This window comes from Hoplias malabaricus, chromosome 1 (genome assembly GCF_029633855.1).
Source record: "Hoplias malabaricus isolate fHopMal1 chromosome 1, fHopMal1.hap1, whole genome shotgun sequence".
NCBI classification, from domain to species: Eukaryota; Metazoa; Chordata; class Actinopteri; order Characiformes; family Erythrinidae; genus Hoplias; species Hoplias malabaricus.
This window is the reverse complement of record NC_089800.1, coordinates 55,580,233-55,602,749: the sequence shown is the minus strand read 5'-3', so window position 1 is coordinate 55,602,749 and position 22,517 is coordinate 55,580,233. Positions and strand designations below refer to the sequence as shown.

Below are 22,517 nucleotides of genomic sequence, written 5' to 3'. Positions count from 1 at the left end.
CTTCACACCAGAAGAAGTCTATGACAAATGTGTGACCGGAGACAAAAGTTCATTGACACCTGCTTGTGCAACGTTTAGATGGTCAGCCTTCTTCGATGATGACCAGCAGAGTTTGAAAGCCATGCTCAGTCTGGTATTTCTGAGCAGTGAGTTTCAGATGAAGCTTTGGAAACCACAACAACAGCGGCAGTAAAGTTAAGCGGTGTTTACTCATGGTGTATTGGCGTGTTGTTGCTGTTGTTTGGGACTGAACACAGCTCCGTCATCAGTTCAGACAGATCAGTAGAGTTTGTTCCTTCCTTGTTGCATTCTTTCTTCGGCCACTGATCCAAGGAGCGTTTGAACATCTTCAAAAGACCATGGTGTAAATTTATTAGCTGCCATTGTGAGTCGGATAAAAACAAACGTGATCTCTGCGGCAGCTGGAGATTTTACAGATGGAGAGTTGGTGCTGGATGTCTGCGGTGCGTGGCGTAGAGTGACGACTCTCTCTGGACAATCAGCGCTCTGCAAGGTTTACACTCCACGGTTTAGTCCCTACTCGACTCACTCTGAACCACGAGAGAACAGCCACTAAACAAGAACCCGCTTCCAGAACCAGGACCCGATTTACCTGGTGGAGGAGCAGTAAAAGTTGAGTAAAATCCAGTAGGTGGAGTAGGAACATTCCTGAGAAACATTTCTGGTTCCTACAGGATACAACAAGACAGAGCATTAATCTTTCCCATAGAGAAAATCCTTTCAGAACCTTATATGGGCATAGGAACATGTTGCTGAGCTACAACATGACGACACAAGCTGTCATCCTCAGTTGTCATGGTAACACCCTGTGCTGTCTGCACTCATTTGTGAGGTCTAAAAATAAACAGCATCTTCTCTTCTTCCGTGAGCACAGAGAGACTGCAGACCCCCACCACCCTGCATCTCCCACTCACACACAACACCCCACCCCCCACCCCTAAAGCCAGGAGGGTCCTGCTCTCCGCTCTGCAGACTGCAGTGGCAGTGGAGTGGGCGTAGCCAGGGAGAGAGGAGTGATAGGAATGATCCAATGCACAGAGAGGGAGCCCCACAGCTTGTGGAATGACTAGAAATTAAGTCCACAGCGTTGCTCCCCCCCTCACTCCGGGCTCTACAGTTTCGCTCATCCTACCGCTCTCTGGTCTGCCTGCTTTTACTATTGATCTCCATCCACACCACACACATCCTGCACCACAGGCTCCATCCATCCTAGCTCAGATGCTGCCTAATGAGGAGCTCAATGCAGCCGTAGCCCTGGAGCTCCTGCAGAAATGAATCCCAGCCGTCAACGCTCAGCTGGTCAAGGTGACCCTCTGTCTTTGGAGAAGATGAAAGCTGCAGACCCCTTGTCTCCTGCGAGGAAACCAAAATCGGTGAGTTTTTGCTAAACTAAGCATTCCCTTCTCTTAAAATATTATTTTATTTTTGCAGTACAGTTGCTTACAATGTTTTCAGCTGCTGTCTGCAACAGAGACTTGTTGCACATCAGCGAATGTACAGATCTTTTATAGAGTGCTTAAAGAAATAAACAATATGCAGCTCAGTTTGACACCAGTTTCTGAAGGGAATAAAATAATGGTGTCCCTCTGAGCTGAACTCTGGTGATCATTCCTGGCTGTGCTGCTGTCTGCGCAGCTCTGCGTGGTCACCACATGCCGCATAGAATTAGCCTTACTTTCTGCGGGGCATAAAAGCAGAGGCTGGTGATGATGAGGTGCGGGGCTCTGGCTTTGACAGGACACTGCAGGACAGACAGCTTATACTGTAATATTGTTGTAATTTGTGTTTGTGTAATTGATGACAAAACAAAAAGAGCTTCCACAATACAGTGCAGTGAATCGTCCACTCCCCCACCTGCAGTGTAACCCCACACAGACTGACCTCTAGGGTCAGGAGGGAGCATGTGTCCACCGTAACCAAAAGTGTAGGTAATGGAGACTGCACAGAGAAGCCACCCTGTCATTCTTGAAAGGTCTGAATCAGTACGAGACGTACACAGTCACCTGTTCGGCAACAGAATAAATAATTCAGAATTGCAGACTGATAGAGACAGAATTACAGACAGATAGAGACTGACAGAGAGAGACAGGCAGACAGAAATACAGACTGATGGAGACAGAATTACAGACTGACAGAGACAGGCAGACAGAAATACAAGACTGATAGAGACAGACATAAATACAGACTGGTTGAGACAGACAGAAATACAGACTGATGGAGTCAGAAAAAGAGACTGACAGAGAGAAACAGACAAAATTACAGACAGATAGAGACAGACAGAGAGAGACAGGCAGACAGAAATACAGACTGATGGAGACAGACAGAAATACAGACTGGTTGAGACAGACAGACAGAAATAAAGACTGATTGAGACAGACAGACAGAAATACAGACTGGTTGAGACAGACAGAAATACAGACTGGTTGAGACAGACAGACAGAAATACAGACTGGTTGAGACAGACAGACAGAAATACAGACTGGTTGAGACAGGCAGACAGAAATACAAGACTGATAGAGACAGACATAAATACAGACTGGTTGAGACAGACAGAAATACAGACTGATGGAGTCAGAAAAAGAGACTGACAGAGAGAGACAGACAGAGAGAGACAGGCAGACAGAAATACAGACTGATGGAGACAGACAGAAATACAGACTGGTTGAGACAGACAGACAGAAATACAGACTGATTGAGACAGACAGACAGAAATACAGACTGGTTGAGACAGACAGAAATACAGACTGGTTGAGACAGACAGACAGAAATACAGACTGGTTGAGACAGACAGACAGAAATACAGACTGGTTGAGACAGGCAGACAGAAATACAAGACTGATAGAGACAGACAGAAATACAGACTGATGGAGTCAGAAAAAGAGACTGACAGAGAGAAACAGACAAAATTACAGAAAGATAGAGACAGACAGAGAGAGACAGGCAGACAGAAATACAGACTGATGGAGACAGACAGATTTTGATCTTGAAATTAGAGACTGTGCTCCACACCGAGCTGCAGAGTCCACTCCACCGTTCGGGAGAAGAAAAGGGGGCTAATGGCGTCAGGGTTCATAAATCATTCACACTGCATTAATGTAACCTGAGCATGGGGTGGGATTTAGGGGGGTGTTAAAGTGGTGGGCCCTGGGCAGCACTGCAGAAGAGAGTTATCTCCTGTAACAGAACCTCCTCAATTCTTACTGAACCCCCTTTATAAAAGACTCAAATTACATTCGCTTAAAGGAGCTCTAGGTAAGTGTTTTTGCTCCTGGTCTCCACCTACAGTCGCCCAGTGTAATTCATTTTACAGCATTGTCCTGAAATCAAGGGGGAGGTGGAGGGGATGTGTTTTCCTGCCCTCCTCCAAAAGTTACATACTGTAATTTCTGCAGTGCTGAGCTCAAAGCAGCAATAACATAGGCTTTACTCTCCCCATTACAGCTCAGTAGAGCATCACAATGATTTGATGTCTGTATTTTTTAGCAATGATCATCAATGTGTGTGTGTGTGTGTTGTTTCTATGCTCAGCCCAAGCCTGAAAATGCCATCACTATCGCAGTGTCGTCTCGCGTCCTCTTCAACATGGACGTTGAGCAGCAGATCTTTGAGCAGAAGGGAATGGAGGAGTATCTGAAGTACCAGGTTGACCACGAGACAGAGCCGTTTGCACCAGGACCTGCTTTCCCCTTCATTAAGGTCCAGATTAAACACCCATAAACACACTTGGCCACTCTTATTTTGGCGAGTCCTAAAAGTAAATGTGCTGACACAGCCCTTTGGAGAGATGCCATTACAGAACACACTGTGGTTACCGCAAGGAATTCTTAGTGAATTGTTTTTGAAGTAATGTTACTCCAAGCAATCTTCAGGTCCCCTAAAGAGTCCCCAGCCTCAGCTCCAGACACTGATGAGTTACAGTAAATACAGCAGACTGAATAAAGGCCGAAAAGGACTGCTTTAGGCACCAAGTTTTGTAAGATGTGTTTGAACATTTAAAGATGTTTCATGAATTACAAAAAAAGATTCTGCATGAGTTTAAGTCTTCTGCAGCTTTTTCCTGATGGAGCTCAGAATGAATGCAGCGCCCAATAAACTCTTCTCTTCATTTACTCTTCATTTTTAATACTATGCAAGTGTGGTGTGTTGTCCCTGTGTCTGCGTGGGTTTCCTCTGGGTGGCTGTGAGGCGTGTGGTGTGTTCTCTCTGTGTCTGTGTGGGTTTCCTCTGGGTGACTGTCTGTGAGGAGTGTGGTGTGTTCTCCCTGTGTCTGCGTGGGTTTCCTCCGGGTGCTCCGGTTTCCTCCCACAGTCCAAAAACACATGTTGGTAGGTGAATTGGAGACCCAAAAGTGTTCATGAGTGTGAGTGAATGTGTGATTGTGTGTCACCCTGCGAAGGACTGGCGCCCCCTCCAAGGTGTGTTCCCACCTTGCGCCCAGTGATTCTGGGCCCTGAACTGGATAAGCGCTTACAGACAATGAATGAATGAAATGACCATAAAATGACAAAAGAGAATGTGCAAATGTGAGATTGTGGTGTGATTTGATCGTGGGTCTCCTCCAGGCTCTAGAAGCAGTCAATGCCCAGCTGAGAGACCTCTACCCGGAGAGTGAAGAGCTGTTTGACGTGGTTCTGATGACCAACAACCACGCTCACGCTGGGATCAGGCTCATCAACTCCATCAACCACCACAGTAAGTGGAGAGCTCAGAATAATAGCTGGACCTCACAGTGCAAAAAGTCTTCATTTTTAACAGAAAAAAATGAAATTAATGTGAAAGAGTTTGTCATAATACTCACAGTATAAAAGCAGCTGAGAAAACAATCTGGTAGAAAAATAATATAATCGTTACTGTCCATTTAAAAACATGTTTCTCCAAAACAGTAACTTTACAGGAGCAGGAAAAACCTTCTGAACTCTCAGTGGAAGTCAATATAAACAGATGTTATTCAGAGTAGTTTTGGAGAGTTTCTATTGGTCATTCACCATGAGATTTACACACAGTCTCAGAGACAGCTGCTGTGTTCAAATGATGTAGTAACTATACACACACACACAGATTATATATATATATATATATATATATATATATATATATATATATATATATATATATATATATATATATATATTACAGCTAAAGACTGAGATGTATTTACACAAAAAGATTTACATTTTTAGTGGTTATTGTTTAACTATTTCATTTTTCAGTTATTTTTTGTTGAATATAACGACAAGTGACGTTTTTCATAAAAACTGTTCCAAGTGTTTGAAATTTGAATTAAACATTAAACAAAAATGCTTAAAAACGTATTTATACCCCTTATATACACTCATTTATATAATAAATACCCTCATTTAAAACTCATATTGTTACTCTGATTATATTTCTTATGTTGCTTTTCTCTTAGAGCTGTTTGTGGAGCGTTTCTGCATGACTGGAGGTAATAGTTTGATCGGATATCTGAAAGCCTACCACACCAACCTCTACCTCTCTGCTGACTCCAGCAAAGTGAGAGAAGCCATAGACGAAGGTGAGAAAAGAAACTGGAAATGAAGCTATGAGCTGAAGTGTTGTGTGTGAATAATGTATAGTAATCACTGTTTCATCTGGTCTTTCTGCTCTTGTGCTCTTTAAGGCATTGCAGCAGCCACCATGTTCTCGCCAGAGAAAGTGACACAAGTGTCAGAGACGCAGCTGCGAGTCGCCTTCGATGGGGATGCAGTGTTGTTCTCAGACGAATCTGAAAGAATCTATAAAGCGCAAGGCCTGGACAAATTCTTCGAACATGAACAGGCCCATGAAAACAAGCCCCTTGATCATGTAAGTCAGCTGTGACTATACAATTTTACTGGGGGCCAAAGTGTTTGAGGAAATGGCTAACTAAATATATCCAGTCAAATGTAATCATTTATTTTAGTGTTAATTAAAATGAGGACAATTATGGCAGTGGACCACAGTTCATTAAAGGTGCTATATACGATATTTTAAACAATAATATAGCAGCTAACAACTGATTTCTTGGTAAAGACATAGTGGAGTAAAGGCATCCTGAGCAAAGCATGAAGTCACACACCCTCACTGTGTGTTGTTTTCTGCTCTTTGTTTTTTTCATAGCTGGGCTGGCTGCACAAGCTCTTAAAACAAGACAGTGATTTAGTTTCAGATTAAAGTGACCGTCTTAATATTCCTCCACAGAACAAACCACTTTCTTCAGCTAAAACGCCTCTGACAAATAATAGCCGCTCCGTTGTGACGGTCTGTGTTCAGCAGCTGCTCTCTCTGTGCACTGTGCTGAGAACAGAACTAAGACGGGGAGTGGGTGAAGGAAAGGGCATGGTGAATACGAAGCATTTGTTTTGGTCTGAGATTAAGTGTTTATTTTGCCTTTTCTTACAACAATAATCTCCCTCCAATAGGGGCCATTAAAAGGATTCTTGGAAGTCCTGGGGAAGCTGCAGAGGAAGTTCTACGCCAAAGGCCATCGTATAGACTGTCCAATACGCACATACCTGGTGACAGCCCGCAGTGCCGCCAGTGCAGGCTCTCGAGCGCTGAAAACCCTGCGAGCTTGGGGTTTGGAGACTGATGAGGCCCTGTTCCTGGCTGGAGCTCCTAAGGGCCCCATGCTGGCGAAGATCAAGCCCCACATCTTTTTTGATGATCAGATGTTTCACATAGAGGGCGCTGCAGAGCTGGGCACTGTGGCAGCTCATGTCCCGTATGGAATCGCCCAGAAACAGCCACCGAAAAGAATGAAGGATTCAGTGGAGCCCAATTCAACTCAGAAGGGACCTCAGCTGCTGATAAATTAAACAGTGAGACTGGAATAAAGCTCACATTCTTTTACTTCTCAATATAATCTTATACTGAACGTTATAGCCCTGGAGTTCCTTTAAAAAGCCACAGTTTAAGTGTCATAAACAAGTTTAAACCTAACTTTTAAAACGTTCTTTTTTTTTTTTTAAGTGGGGCCCAGTGTCTACCCAGGCACAAGGAGGGAACACACCCTGGAGGGGGTGCCAGTCCTTCACAATGCGACACACACTCACACATTCACTCACACGCTCACACCTATGGACAATTTTGAGTCTCCAATCCACCTACCAACGTGTGTTTTTGGAGTGTGGGAGGAAACCGGAGCACCAAGAGGAAACCCACGCAGACACAGGGAGAACACATCACACTCCTCACAGAAAGTCACCCGGAGGAAACCCACACAAACACAGGGAGAACACACCACACTCCTCACAGACAGTCACTCGGAGGAAACCCATGCAGACACAGGGAGAACACACCACTCTCCTCACAAACAGTCACCCGGAGGAAACCCACACAGACACAGGGAGAACACACCACTCTCCTCACAGATAGTCACCCGGAGGAAACCCACACAGACACAGGAAGAACACACCACACTCCTCACAGACAGTCACCCAGAGCTGGACTCGATCCCACAACCTCCAGAACCCTGGAGCTGTGACAGAGACACGGCCTGCTGCTCCAACCTACTACAGAGCAGTTACCAATAAATTAAATAAAAAGAGCAAAGAATATTTGAATTCCAAATTACAAGTATATGCTACACACACACACAAAAAAACACTAAACACATTAATCTTGTTTACACACCTAATAAATAATCTGAGCCTACACTTAGTAAGGGCTTGTGATGGCAGCACCGTTTTCAGGTTCTACGTAATTGTGAAAAACCAGTTTGTGCCTCTTGTTTTATTATTTTAATGTAGTTAATAATATCTGAATCAGAAAAGCGGATTGCCAACTAAATCAAAACCGTTAATTTAAGCAGTTCTAAATGTCACACACTTTACTAGTTAAACAGGTGTAGGATGAGGAAGTACTGCATTAATGTGCAAGTCTAGTTTCTGGGGAGTGTTCAGTAAGTTCTGGTTGTGGATGTAATCGAATCCTGCAAGTAACTTTAGAACTACTCGAGGTGGTGACACTTTCTAAGAAAAATTAAGAAAACATTAACACATTTCCATCATTAGTTTTGTTGCAGTTGCTGTGAAAACTGATACATTTGTTAGATTTACAAAAATAAAATATAATAAAAGTCATATGCATTTTACTTTAAACCTATACCGAGAACTTATCGTATAATTTTATAATTTTATTTTGGATCACTGTGAAATGCTTGTGAATGTTTTTTGGAAAAAACTAATGAACTGCATGTCCTCATCTGTGTCAACTTCTGTCGCTGTGTTGATGTAAGAGTTTAACTGTTAAAGACTTTCTAAATGCTGTATGGGTGATGCCCTGTGGTTTTAAGAAGTTATTTAAAGGTGGGATTTATTGCTAGTTAACGATTGTCTTGCTGCAAATTTAAAAATATTTATTTTTTCTTCGTGTAAGAAGCTTTTAGAGAGAAGTCAGAGGTTTTTATAAATGAAAAGATTTATTATTCTAAATAATTTATTTATTTGTTTATTCATTTGGCATACATTTAAATATATTACTAGTCTATATTAAAAGCCTTGGTGTGGGTTAATTTTTATTCGCTGTGTGATCTTTTCAGAATGTGTAATATATCATGACAGTTACAGTTAAAACAACACTGCGTTATATTTTAACTCTAAAATTGCAACTTGAAAAAATCATTGCGATGCTCCACTGAGGTGTAATATTTCTTATTTTTGTTACATTTATATTTTCAATTAAAAAGTTATGAGAGGGAGCCAAACATGCCATATTCATTCATTCATTTTCTGTAACTGTTTCACCCTGTTCAGGGTCACAGTGTTTTCAGAATTTACCCAGAATCACACCTCACACTCACCCAGTCACTCACACACTCACACCTGTACAACTGAATGCTTCACACAGTCAGCTAAAAGGTTGCAAGTTTTCCAGAGGAAACCCATGCAGACACAGAGAGAACACACCACACTCCTCACAGACAGTGGCCTGAGGCGGGACTCAAACCCACAACCTCCAGGACCCTGTTGCATCACCCTGCCACCCCTCAATGTAGGTTTAAATATGTTCATTCATTCATTATCTGTAAGTGCTTATCCAGTTCAGGGTCGCAGTGGGTCCAGAGCCTACCTGGAATCATTGGGCGCAAGGCAGGAATACACCCTAGAGGGGGCACCAGTCCCTCACAGGGCAACACACACCCTCACACCTATGGACACTTGAGTTGCCAATCAATTTTTGGACTGTGGGAGGAAACCGGAGCACCCGCGGACATGGGGAGAGCACACCAACTCCTCACAGACGGTCACGCAGAGCGGGAATCGAACCCACAACCTCCAGGTCCCTGGAGCTGTGTGACACTACCTGCTGCACCACCGTGCAGGATATCCATGAGTTCAAAATCCATTTATGTGAATCATAGCGTCGAACCAGAGATTCCAAGCTGAACCTACCAGACATCTCCACCAGGGGGAGACATACTCAACCGTTACAGGGTGAGAACGAGATTTTTTTTTGTAAAAATACAACACTCAACAAACTGCGGGTGTAACTTTAGTTTATCTTCCATCAATTATCCATTTTTAACAAGCCACGATGTGTCCACATCAGCAAGTAAACTTGCCTGATTCACACGTTTAAGAGATAAAAATAAATGGAAGGAAAGTTTGGCTCTGATCACCTTGAAGGAGCTTTCCACCCAAATACAAAGTTTAAAAGTTTCCGCTCCAGCTGCAGTGACCCTCTTGTCAGTAAGACGGATAAATACTTTTTATTAGGATTTGTTTTATTAAAGTGCTCCATTTATTTCAGTGACTCCTGCTAGATGTGACAAGGCTCTCCAATCATTTAACAGTTCTCGTCCTAGTTGAAAAACTCTCAGTTGGGCCACTGATATTGGACCTAATATTCACTAATGGATTTAAGAGCAGTTCGTAAAGGACTTTAAGGCTGTTGTAATGGAGAGCGCCTGACTCCGGTAAAGTTGGTTGCATATTCAGATTTCTTTCTTCAATAACTCTCAAACGGTGCATGCAAATGGGATCCAAGACAAGCAGCTACAACTTAGTTTAGGTCAGAAATGTTTGCCATTTAAAAAACACGAAATATATTGTTTTCTATGGGCTGCCGCCATCTCCGCGAGAGCTAAGGGACCGTTTACGAACTACACTACACAGTAAAAACGAAGGTGACGAACCACGCACATGACATACACTATATCTCCTACGTTGGTAAATTTAACCATTCCCAGTAAACAATTAGCCGTTGATTCAACGTTGAAATTTAATGACTGCCGTCTAATCAACGTTCTCTTAAGGTTGAAAATGAAAGTTGAAAAGACGTCCAAACACAGACATTGAAAAAACAACTATTAGACGTATTTTGGACGTCCACTGACGTTATCGATTGGTCACCACTTAACTAACTTATTAAGATGGATTTTGGACGTCCATTGACGTTTAAAATATGTCCTTGACTGACAGACAACTTTTAGACCAATTTTGAACATCCAGGGACGTTCCTTGGTTACTGGGTTACTGGGTTACTGGCCCGTGGTGAAACATTTTTAAAGAAAAATGTCAATAGCTTTTGAATCTGTGATATTGTTTCTAAATAAGTTGTATTTAATCAAGTACAACCTACATGACATACTACACCTCTTATATTGGTCAATTTAACCATTGCTGGCCCGTGGTGATGCATGTAGCTGTTTGAATGAAGTAATGGCGGGGCAGGCAATAATTTGAGTAGCTTTTTTAACAGTTCTTTTAAATATTTTTATTGACCAACTGTCAATATTTGGCAGAATATTTCTGTAATTATATACACACAAAACTACATCAATAGTTACAATCCAAATAAAATTATTTTCAATGTAAAAATTAAGTAAATTGCCAGGTTTGTACATACAGTAGGTGTATGCAAAAGGTTGGTGTATCCACAGGATACATTTAAAGAAAACCAGAGCAGAAATTCCCAGAAAGCAGAGGCTACCTTATTTAACGCATAAGATCAGATGTGTTGCTACTTGTTCTGGACAATGTCCTAGGTCCACAATGACACTTGACACAATGATACTTTAAAGATTTTTTCTATACGTTATAAAATAATATATTGTATGGTATATAAAGATTTCAAATTGATTAATTTTTATTTATTTGTTCTAAATTAACCAGTAAAAATAATACAGAAAATAGCAGGTATGTTAAATATATATTTAAATATTAAACGGAGGGACTGTATTAAAAGTACTATCAGGTTGGGACAGCAATTCTCATCCTAAATACAGCTCTAATGCCACATGTTATTACATTTAGTTAAATACATGTTATACAACTTGTATTTAGTCAGGCCCAAGCTGATGATGTTTTCTCTGAAAACAAGTCATATTAAGACTTTTTTATAGGAAATACGTTGGCCAAGGTTTAACTTCTGTCTTATACAAATAGGCACAATAAATAAATAAATAAATAAATAAATAAATAATAGAAAGTAACTCTGAGAGTCTGGAGGGAATTTGAGGTCCTTAATCATTTTGGGCCAGCCCAAATACACCTCACAGATCTAAACACAGATCTAGTTTCCCTTGTTAGGAAAACATGGATTTAGCCTGGCCCGAAATTATTTTACACTTTAATTTTAACTGGAAACATGGCATATTGTGCAATAGTGCACATAATTAAATGGGATTAATGACCTTAAATTCCCTCTAGAATCTCAGCCTCACATTCATTTAATAATGTGCACCGCTACCTAGTGTTCACTAGTGTGTTAACGTGTGTTTCACTGCATGGATTGGGTTAAATGCTGAGAAAAAAATCCCTCTGTATGCAGCACAGTGTCCAATAAAGTGATTCTGATTCTAATTCTGATGAAAATCCTCTAAGGGAACCTCGCTGCAGACACCTGTCTCATGACAATGACCTGCTGGAGCAGACGCTATGTGATTCTTTAGGACGTAAAAACCAAGATGATCACTGTGGTGAGGCACCCATCAACTAGGAGACGGAGTCTGGTTGTGGGCCTGTGACTTCAGGTGGTTTTTCTGTTTACTTTTTTTTTTCTCTGAGTTAAACCTATAGAGTAAATAAAACACAACACACTTGTGACTTGGGCAATTTTTTAAAGAAACTAAAAAGTTTTATCTTAGCACAAAACTCATGCACTAAACTTAGCAGGATAATGGCTGACTGTATGGACTGTAGGGTGTGTGTGTGTGTAATCCTGTGTCCTGTGTAAGTAATCCTGTGTCCCTTCTCTTAACTCCACCCACGTAGCCCTCCCACTCCTCTCTTCTGCAGAGTGTTGTCTGTCAGTGTAAGGGTACAGAGCAGTGTGTGTGGTTCTGTGGTGTGTTGCAGTGTGTGTTCTGTAGTGCAGGTGTGCGGTAGTTTGTACGGTTGTTTTTATTTCATTAGTGTAATTGGTGTCCAGTGTTGTGTGTGTTCACTATGCTGTTGGTGAGGGTTATATGAACTGTACTGTGTGTTCAGTAGTTGTGTGTGTCAGTGTGTGTTCAGTATGCTGTTGGTGAGGGTTATATGAGCAGTACCGTGTGTTCAGTAGTTGTGTGTGTCAGTGTGTGTTCAGTATGCTGTTGGTGAGGTTTGTGTGTGCCGTAGTGACCCGGGCTCTGTTCCTGTTCCTCTCTCTGATTGCGGTGTGGAGAGTGTGTAAAGTGAAAAATGATCCGTGGTTCTGGCTCCTTATGGTTCTCTACGTTCCTCTGCTGCTGGAGACCTTCATCACCCTGAAGAGGAGGAGGGGGCAGGAGTACAAATGGTGAGAACCCTGTTCACACAGCTTGGCAAATCTGAATTGATGCATAAATAAGGTTTTAGGCTTTGTTCACACTTCTGGACAAGTCGGAATAATCTTTAAATCTGGTTTTTAGTCCATGTTCACATTGATCTGCAAATTGTTCACACTGAAAGGGGACTTTTATTTTTCACTGTATTTGAGCAGGACATATTTTCTGTAATTTGAACTGAAAGCCACATTCAGTCAGTGTTTTTCAAACACATGGTAGTACCATGACGTCCCATGAGAAACACGGCTACGGGAGCAAATGATACTAAGGATTTAATCTTTTGAATCTTACAGCTTGGATGCTTTGATAATCAAATGCAAGAAACAAACCGCATCTGCCCTGCAGTGGGAAAAACAGCTTGAATTTATTTCCTAAATCTGATTTTTAAATTGAGTGTTCACACTGCAAGTTGTCAGAGTTTAGAAGCATTCATTCGTTACGTTAACAACACAGGGATGAGTGCGATGACGGCAGAAAACTGTGATAGATCCGTGACGTGTTCAACCTATGTTCAGACTTCACATTTGAATCAGATTTGAATCCACCTACAAATGGAATGCGAATGGAAAAAACCTTGTGTATTTCTTGTGGCTTTTTGCTGTTCAGACTGGAGGAAATCTGTCCTCATTTCAGATGTGTTGTTGGATGTAAATGTTGGATTAGAGCTGCCTGGTTGAACAAGGCTTGAAGTTGTAAGAGAGGTACATTTATGGTGTTTAATAGTTTTGTTTAACAAAGTAAATTAAATAATAACTGATGTGAATTTAAAGTGAAATGAGACTGTGTTGATGGTAAGTCACAATAAAGACAAACATGAGTTTGTAGTTTTTGTATTTTCCTGGAATGAATTTCCTCCCTCCCCCACATCCTGCTGTTATTGTTGGGGTTCAGTGTGTGTGTGTGTGCGTGTGTGTGCGCGCGTGTGTGTGTGAGTGTGTGTGTGTGCGCGCGTGTGTGTGTGAGTGTGTGTGTGTGTGTGGGAATTCATCTAGTCATTAAAAGTTGCATAGTCTCTCTTTTGGTATTTCACTTACTGCAAGTTTCTGTTCTCTCTCTCTCTCTCTCTCATGCTCTCTCTCTCTCACGCTCTCTCTCTCTCTATCTCTCACGCTCTCTCTCTCTCTCTCATGCTCTCTCTCTCTCTCACTCTCTATCTCTCTCATGCTCTCTCTCTCTCTCTCTCCGTCCCCCACCCCCCTCTCTGTGTGTGTGTGTTTTCAGGTTTTCTCCGGCTATTCTATTTTTCCTGATCAGTGTTATTCCTTCCATCTGGATTCTGGAGTTGCATCATCAGGAAAATAAATCCAGTGATCCACAAGTACACACACACACACACAGCTATCTTTTAAATAATTATCAAAAGTGTTTTTCTGCTTTGAAATGGACTCTTCTGTGTTAATGCTGATTCTTGAGGGGAATATATTTCACTCCTCTGTGTTATTTCTCTAATGAATCGAACATCACTACAGATACATGTCGTGATGAACAGTTTTCTGAATGAGCTCAGAAACGATGATTGTGCATCAAAGACACTTCTTTAATACAGTGATAGAAAACACTGCTGCACACAGAGAGCTCCAGTTATTACTGTGGGGGCAGAAAAGATGGGCCTTAACTCACTGCATTTCACTGAAATGAAAGGCTTTAATATTTATAAAAGCATTGATTCTTTACGTATTCATTTTTACAAATAACATACAATTACTAATCTAATTGTTTTATTTTCCTTGAATTAATCAGATTATGCTCCATAGAGCGGGCCACCTACGTGGACATGGGCATGATTTCAAATGAATATCCAGGCCACTAGGTGGCAGTATAATAGGTTATGTTATAACATGATATAGACTCATTGGAGAAATGCAGTTGAGAAAATTTAGAATGGATTTAGAAACATTCAGAGTTTGTTTTGTGTTTCAGTGTAAGAAGTTGGACTCGTGGAACAATGTTCGGAGCATAGTGGACGCATTAAACGGCACACTGAGGAATGACACGCTGAAGGTGCTCTCTCACACATATCCTTAAATGTGTTCTGCAAATATTACTCTACAAAAAAATAGAACACTGCAGATATATTCAGCCAGGAACTGTTTTGTGTCGTAAGTTTTGTGTTAGTTTTACCGTGGAGCTTTGAAGCTCATGTTAAGTGATCAAAGCTTTTGCGCCACCCATTAGCATGGTACTAACTGCAGACTGGGTTTTAATGGTGTGAGGAGAGTGGGTGCTGTAGTGAATAACTTCACTGCACTCCACATTGACTGAAGTTTGAATCTCAGATTGGGTTGGAACACCATGAAACCTGTTAGAGCCTTGGGCCTGATTCTTAAAGCTGTAACATGGGTAAAAACTGTAAGACCGTCTTAATAATGCTGCTTTCAGATGGTGTTGGTTTTATCAGAAATACGCGTTCCTACCAGGAGGCACCCCCTTAGAGCTTTTCCACCAACAAAAATAAGATATCTGTGGGCGTTTCTAGTTACAGGAGCAAAGAGCAATGGTGACACCCACGAGGAGCATACAGTGGTCTGCTGAGAAAACTCAGCATTTATTATATCTTTAGTGTTCTCAGGAGAAACTTGAAGGGAGCACTATAAAGGAAAGGCTCTACGGAAAACTAGTGGAGGACTTAGCTTGGGCAGGATATACTCACATGAAAAAACAAGGGATAAATAAAAGCCCTCTGTTGATGACGTATTCTGTGACGTATCCTTGATTCCACAAAAACTGGTGTAAACTGGTTCGCTGAAAAGCACCAAGGTTCTTATAAATCCAAATGGAACCAGTTAAAGAACAGAGTTCTTTTGGTCAAAAAGCACTCCCTGAGTTCAGAAGCTGAATCAGACTGTTCTTCAACAGCAAGATCTCAAATAATAATGTACAATTGTTACTTATTTCCAGTAGTAACTACATTTTCAAACATGTACAATGAGCTCATATGTTATCTTGCTTTATAGAATTTCAAAAAACACCAGAAAAAAAGCTAAAATCGACATGACACACTGCCTCCATTTCCCACACAGACCTTAGTAACGTGACAGAGTGGACGAGATTCACCTTGGAGAAACTTACTGCGTGACATTCGTTGGAAGAATCAAAATGAGGGCTTCTTAGGCAACATGGAGAACTTGATGTTTGGCCTTTGTACAGCTTTAAACATATTGTTTCATTTAAAGAGAGCTCTGCCTTGTTTTTTTTGGCTGAGAAAGTGTTCTTTGTTTTTTGAGCAAGCTCTCAGTTGAGGAGTTTATATTCTTAAACATTTTTTCCATCTGAATGAAATTTAATTAATACTTATTTAATATTAATTTAATTTGGATCAGGAAAAAAGGTTTGAACAGCTATAAAATAATATAAGACATTATATTTATATATATATATATATATATATATATATATATATATATATATATATATATATATATATATATTTATTGCATTATATATTTATATACACACATGAAGAAATTATATAATACATTAATATATAATAGATTTAAGATTTGCCCAAACTATACTTTAAATGAGCCCAAAAAAAAAAAGAATAATAAAAATGTGTGTCTTTTCCCAGGGTATAGAGCACCTTCTATCCTCCGTCTGTGCAAACGACTGGATACTTGTTCTTCATCAGGTGCTGCTCATCCTCCTGATTGTGGGGAAGTGGCTCCTCCCCCTGGGGGGCGGAGTCACACGTGACGAGCTGTCACAACTCTTGTTGATCTTCGTGGGCACGGCTGCAGACATCCTGGAGTTCACCAGCGAGACGCTCTCAGACATCAAGTGGGTCCTTCCTCAATCACTGAAGAGGCGCTTCCTCTCTGAAGCACAAATTACCCCCTCCTGCTCGTTACACACACACACACACACACACACACATATTCTCTCTTATATCAAACCACTGAACCCTTCAAGTTGGTCACATCACAGAACAGATCTGGCCCAATTCTCGCAGAGATGACTGTGTCATTCCATGTGGCAGTGGAACATGGAAATGGGATATTATCGCAACACTATGTAATATTTATACCTTTAATGTACAGATTTGCTGTGATCAAATGACCACTCTCTCCACTCACCACTCATTCATCTACCAACACAGGTTATTTAGCTGACATCACAGAACTGACCATTAGTGTCCTCCAGGCGAAGCGTGTCGAGCTTATGATCGTTCCTGTTTGCACCTGGCATTTTGTATTCGGATATTATCTGGATTTATTTTAACCAGATTCTGTTTACACTTGTCATTAGAATGCGTCTCAGTCTGATCACATGAGGCTGATTTTACTTTCACATCGCTGCCTTCATCGTTTCCGTTTTTCTTCGTCTAACCAGCTGTTTCTCACCTGCGTCCAGTGTGTTATACGCTCTCAAACCTCAGAGATAAACCTTTAAAACAGGCTGGGAATCATGTGTGACAGGGTGAGTGCTAGATAGTGGGTGAAGAAACAAACTGTGAACAAAATGGTCACATATTAGACCCCAAACCCCAACAATGACAGGTTTCTGTTTATATTTATGTGTGATTTTCTATGTTCCAGAGATATCAGTCCTCAGCTGGTGTATATAATCCTGGGGGTGTGGACATGGAGCATGCTGCAGTTTCCTCTGCACCTGGCAGGTAGCTTTTTACCTGTGTTCCTTCACATTATTCACTCTCCGTTATTCCCTCTGTGAAAGATATATCTAATTTTCCAAATAGCTGCATTTTAAACTTTCTTAGTGATGATTCTGTAAGATACTAAAGCTGTAAAAGCACATAAAACACTAAAAGAATTCAAATGATTAAAGATGATAAAAGATTTAAAGCTATTAAAAATAAGGATTAAAATATAAAATGCAATTTAAGCAATTACAAAAATGCAGTAGAAATAAACAATTTGAAATAACCATAAATTAAATGTATAAATATTTATGTATATAAAGAAATATCATATAAAGAAATAAATGTAGACTGTAGTGTGATAGTCAGTGCAGTGCTAAGAAAAGGCAAGTCTTTAGTCTAAACATGAAGATTACAACATTTGGGGCAAAGCTGGTGTAAATCATCACTCTTATGAAGAGCGGTAGTAAAGTGAAGTCCCATTGACTTTTCTGTACAGAATTTACACTAGCTGCTGAAATCAGGCCACAGACACAGCTGATGCTGGAGTGTTTGGGCGGGTCGACATGATCTCAGAACATCTGTGTAGCACAGTGCGTCTTGTTAGTGCAGTGATATCACAACATTTATAACTACACTCCAGTGCAAACGTTTGGTCCTTCGTCAAATGACACATCATCTACAGAGAACAGAATCCTGCACATTTAATGCCCTGCTTATTTACAGCACTTACCTTATAGTGAAAAACGCATGCTCCCTGTAGAGAGTGTCAACCTATTTTCTCCTAGAAAATCTACAACTCATTGATCAGGAGTTCCCAAATGTTGCTGTTGGACTCTATTTCGATGTGAAGTAACTCAGCTTCAGCAAGTAAATTCAGTATAAACCTGACTAAATGCCACAGAACATGTCCAGATTAGTTTGAGGAAATTGTGTAGTTATTGAAGAGGGAGATGAGTTTATTCCATTTTTTTGGTGTTTAAACACTTTACACAGAAAATAATAATATCTTCAACTTGAAGCATTTTTCATCAATAATTAAAATCTTATGACATTTGAAAATGTTCGTGTTTGTCCTGGAATTCTCAATTTTAGATAAAAAAAAAAAACCAACAACTCATATTTAAGTCTGTATTTAGCGACATTATTAGTGCAAGGTTTTAAATGAGCAAGCAGTCATTTTCTCCAGTGACTTTTAACGTTGGGGAACAGCAGTTACACTGACACCTAGAGTCTTGGTTGTATCAGAGAAACTGTAATAAACCAATTCTAAACAAGGCTGTCCTCATGTGGAAGACCCGCTCTGTGGAGCATAAACAGGTTCATTCGGGGACCTCAGATCAGTGAGATCATTAACTCTTGTGAGTTGCTCTTCATAGTAAAAATTAATCACCGTCAATCACTTAAATAATTAATCACTTTCAAATGTATTGTTTGTTAGAAGAGAAAATAATTCTACAAGAAAATCTGAAAAATGTTTCCTGAAACCTGAGACATTTTTAATCATTTACACTGAAAGTTACTGCTGTAAATTAAACCCATTCTAATGTAAAGAGAATGTAAATGTTGTAATAAATTGACTTGGTGTTTTAATGAAGAACATGATTTCCCACCGTAAAGGAGCTGCTCTTTTATTGTGTGATTCAGTGATTCAGCACTTACATATTTTCTGTGGAAATGTGAGGGACATTCACAGGGGAACAACACTGTTGTGTTTGTGTGTGGAGTGTGTGAGAGAATAACTCTCTAACAGTGAAAATGGGGAAGAGGAGATAGAGAAAAATGTGTAGATCAAAAGGAAACCGAAGAGTAAACGGGTGAAATAGATGTGTAGAGAAATAGAAAATATAAGACAAAAAAGAGAAAAACAAATAATGGACAGAAAGACAGAAAAACAAATGTAGAGAGAGAGAGAGAGAGAGAGAATGAAGAGAAAAGCAGAGTGTGATGGGTGAATATAACCCTTTACTGACTCCTACGAATTTTGTAGAAAAATGAGAAACAGAGAGAACGGCAGGAAATGGGAGAAGAGAGACAAAGAGACAGAGAAAATAAGGATAGAAAAGGAAGAAAGCAATGAAAGAGATAAAAAGAAAGTGAGTGAAAGAGAGAAAAGGAGACAAAAAATTTGCTGAAGTACGAGAGAGAGAGAGAGAGAGAGAGAGAGAGAGAGAGAGAGAGAGAGAAGAGAAAGAGAGCGGGGGTGGTGTATAGGGAGCTGTGACTAATGTGATCCATGTGTTGAGCTTAAATCCCTAAACAGTTTTTCTGTTCAGTTTACTGTTCTCTGAAAAGTGAAGTAAATCTGTTCTTTTTTCTTCATCAGTCCGTCCGTTAAAGAAAGAAGACACCCTTTATTCTGTTTAAACAACATAAACATCTTGTTTTAATAAATGATGCTGACCTCAGCTGCAGGGTGAGGAGTGGGTGTGTTTCCAGCTTCACTATGTCCTTAATGCATTCTTTAAGACTTTATCTTATAGCGTCCTAAAAGCTGTTAACAGTTATTATTCTCCTCCAAGCGTGTTGAGCTGATAAAGAACTCGCCGCTAGCATTTTTCTTAAAGTGGGTTGAGCTGATTTAATAGAAATGAGTTATAAATTTGCACTGTTGAACTGATGTAACAGCAGAAATTGTGTTCTCCTCCAAGCGTGTTAAGCTCTGGTGAGTGTTTTGGTGGAGGCTCACGCCAACCTTGAAGCAAACAGTTCAATTCTTAAAACTAATATGATGTTAGGACCTTATCAAAAATTCAGAACTAATGGACAAATATAAATAATATGTAATATACAAAGACATATGTACAATTGGCAGCACGGTGGTGCAGCAGTTGGTGTCGCAGTCACACAGCTCCAGGGACCTGGAGGTTGTGGGTTTGATTCCTGCTCCAGGTGACTGTCTGTGAGGAGTTGGTGTGTTCTCCCTGTGTCCGCGTGGGTTTCCTCCAGGTGCTCCAGTTTCCTCCCACAGTCCAAAAACACACGTTGGTAGGTGGATTGGTGACTTGCAGGGTTTCCTTCCAAAATATTTGGAAATATTTAGTGTAATAATGAAATATCAGCAGAAGAGTCGTGATTCCATCTACTGCACTTTTGCGAATAAACTTCAGATGACGTAGGCCTCGTGATCGACGGCATCGAAACTTCAGGGAGAGGGAGAGATCTGAGTGGGATGTTTATATCAAAAAGCTAGATTTATTATTTATTTGTGGGGCTTCTGTGTGGAGCTTGTTCTTAATGTTATGGGAGAAAATTAAAATGCTGTGGTCTTCTGCTCAGGGCTGTGTCTACAATATTCCACACATGCTCTAAAATATGAAGCTCGGGCGCCGGTGAGAAAACAGAGTGGTAAAGTGCGGAGAGCGCTGTGGTTCATGCGCAGTGTGTATAAACCAGTGCAAATAGCATTGTGATATTCTAACTTTACCCCATCGTCCAAGCGTTAAAGTCTTATTTGCGATATTTAGGTGTTTATTTTTTTGTTATTATTTTGGCCTTTTTCTTTAATTTTTTTTTCTAATTCGCAAAAACTCAGTGGATGGAAAACCCTCTACTATTTTATTGCTGTAAGAACATTTTGAAATCAACTGTAAAGGTTGAATGTTTAATTTATTTGGTTTTTGACCTTCAGTGGTGACCTCGAGGCCTGACCAACCTCATGAGGAGGAGCAGAAGGAGGAGCAGGATAAAGGCTGTTGTAGAAATGTCCTCCTGAAGAGACACAGCACTGATATCTGGAACATCGCAGAGAGCCTTTTCATCCAGGACGGACCCTTCCTCGTCGTCCGCCTCAACGTCATCATCTACTTTAAGGTTTTCCACCAGATGCTGGTGTTCTTCTCCATCAAGAACTTTCTGGTGGTGATCCTGAACCTCTACAGACTGGTGGTCATCTGCTTGGATGTCAAACCTAAATCAAAAAATTCATCTCCCACGCCCTGATAGAGGTCTGCCCCCTACTTACTTGAGGACTCCGTCCGTTCATGTGGAGGGGTCTCTGTACAGAGGGATGCCCCAGACTTATCAGCGCAGAGAGGAAGTGGGCCAGCACCAGAACACACTCCACAGAACTGCAGCTCAGAAATGGAAGAAACATCTGACAAATACAAACAGGAGAAAAAAACCCTGTATCTCCGTGTTTGTGTGTGTTTAGTTACTACATCATTTGAACACAGCAGATGTCCTTCACACTGTGTGACAATTTCATGACGAATGACCAATAGAAAGGCTCCAAAATGACTCTGAATACAATCTTTTAAAATTTAAGAAGGTTTTTCCTTCTCCTCTTATTAATAGTAAACTTACTATTTTTGGAGACACTTTTTAAAAATTGAACAGCGACAATATTTTAAATTGAGGAATCAAGCAAAAAAAAAAGAAGAACATTAAATAAACCACATTTAGTAATGAATACGATAAATTACAATAAATAATATCCATTCACCCAGTTCACATCCTCAGGGTTTCTATTTTCATCCAGCCAAGACCCTCAGACCCACAGACACATGTAATGGGGGAAGGGATAGGGGAAGGAAGTTAAGCTCGGTCAGCTGGCATTGTCTGGATTTGAAATGTCAGAGGAAAGGGCTCCATTTAAAATAAAATGCAGCAGTGTTGCCTTTGAAGGTGAATCATTTGTTCAATCCAAGAAAATATATAACATCATGGAACCACTCTGAAACTGGAGGAGGCTTCGAGGATTTCTATAACAGTGAGAGACAGTGTCTCAGACAGTGAGTGAATGAATGAATGGATGTTTAATCTGTAAAAGCAGATTTCTTGTTTTCTGTGCATTTTACTGATAAATCTCAACTTTTAAAGAGCTTTTTACATCACGTCTGGAAATTCCCTGTTAACAGTCTTAAGAAAAATAGAAATAATTTGGGAAACTGTGAAATTCATAAAGACTTTCTACTACAACAAACAAACACACACACACACAACATAAGACATAAGGTGAACTCCCTCACATATGACCCAGTCTGATAAGAGTTAGTGCGTATGATGTTTGAAGATCAGTCTCAGCGTGCGTCTGTAAATGCTAAAGTAGTGTGTTTATCATCAGTCTTTTCTCCACTCCCCCCACCACACACACACTAGCGTGTACTGGTGTGTGTGTGTGTATATATATATAGAAGGTTTTGTTATAAA

The 22,517-nt window shown here is 40.5% G+C and overlaps 2 protein-coding genes across 6 annotated transcripts; both read left to right on the top strand.

The window, feature by feature from the left end:
- Positions 1-1,047: 1,047 nt before the first annotated feature.
- On the top strand, positions 1,048-8,481 carry nt5c1ab (5'-nucleotidase, cytosolic IAb). Its single transcript, XM_066679823.1, has 6 exons — positions 1,048-1,394; positions 3,550-3,717; positions 4,584-4,713; positions 5,432-5,554; positions 5,660-5,844; positions 6,441-8,481. The coding sequence occupies exons 1-6, from the start codon at positions 1,293-1,295 to the stop codon at positions 6,834-6,836; spliced, it is 1,104 nt and encodes a 367-aa protein (XP_066535920.1). The 5' UTR covers positions 1,048-1,292; the 3' UTR covers positions 6,837-8,481.
- Positions 8,482-9,324: 843 nt separating this feature from the next.
- On the top strand, positions 9,325-22,517 carry tmem26a (transmembrane protein 26a). 5 transcript variants are annotated; one of them, XM_066682849.1, is made up of 8 exons: positions 9,325-9,455; positions 11,847-11,995; positions 12,237-12,741; positions 13,991-14,087; positions 14,690-14,770; positions 16,338-16,546; positions 17,305-17,384; positions 20,998-22,517. In XM_066682849.1, the coding sequence occupies exons 3-8, from the start codon at positions 12,551-12,553 to the stop codon at positions 21,306-21,308; spliced, it is 969 nt and encodes a 322-aa protein (XP_066538946.1). In that variant the 5' UTR covers positions 9,325-9,455; positions 11,847-11,995; positions 12,237-12,550; the 3' UTR covers positions 21,309-22,517. The 5 variants fall into 5 exon arrangements, with proteins under 5 accessions (XP_066538946.1, XP_066538972.1, XP_066538964.1 ...); XM_066682875.1 differs by lacking the exon at positions 9,325-9,455 and adding an exon at positions 9,814-9,937 and having other exon boundaries at positions 12,628-12,741; XM_066682867.1 differs by lacking the exon at positions 9,325-9,455 and adding an exon at positions 9,814-9,937 and having other exon boundaries at positions 12,582-12,741.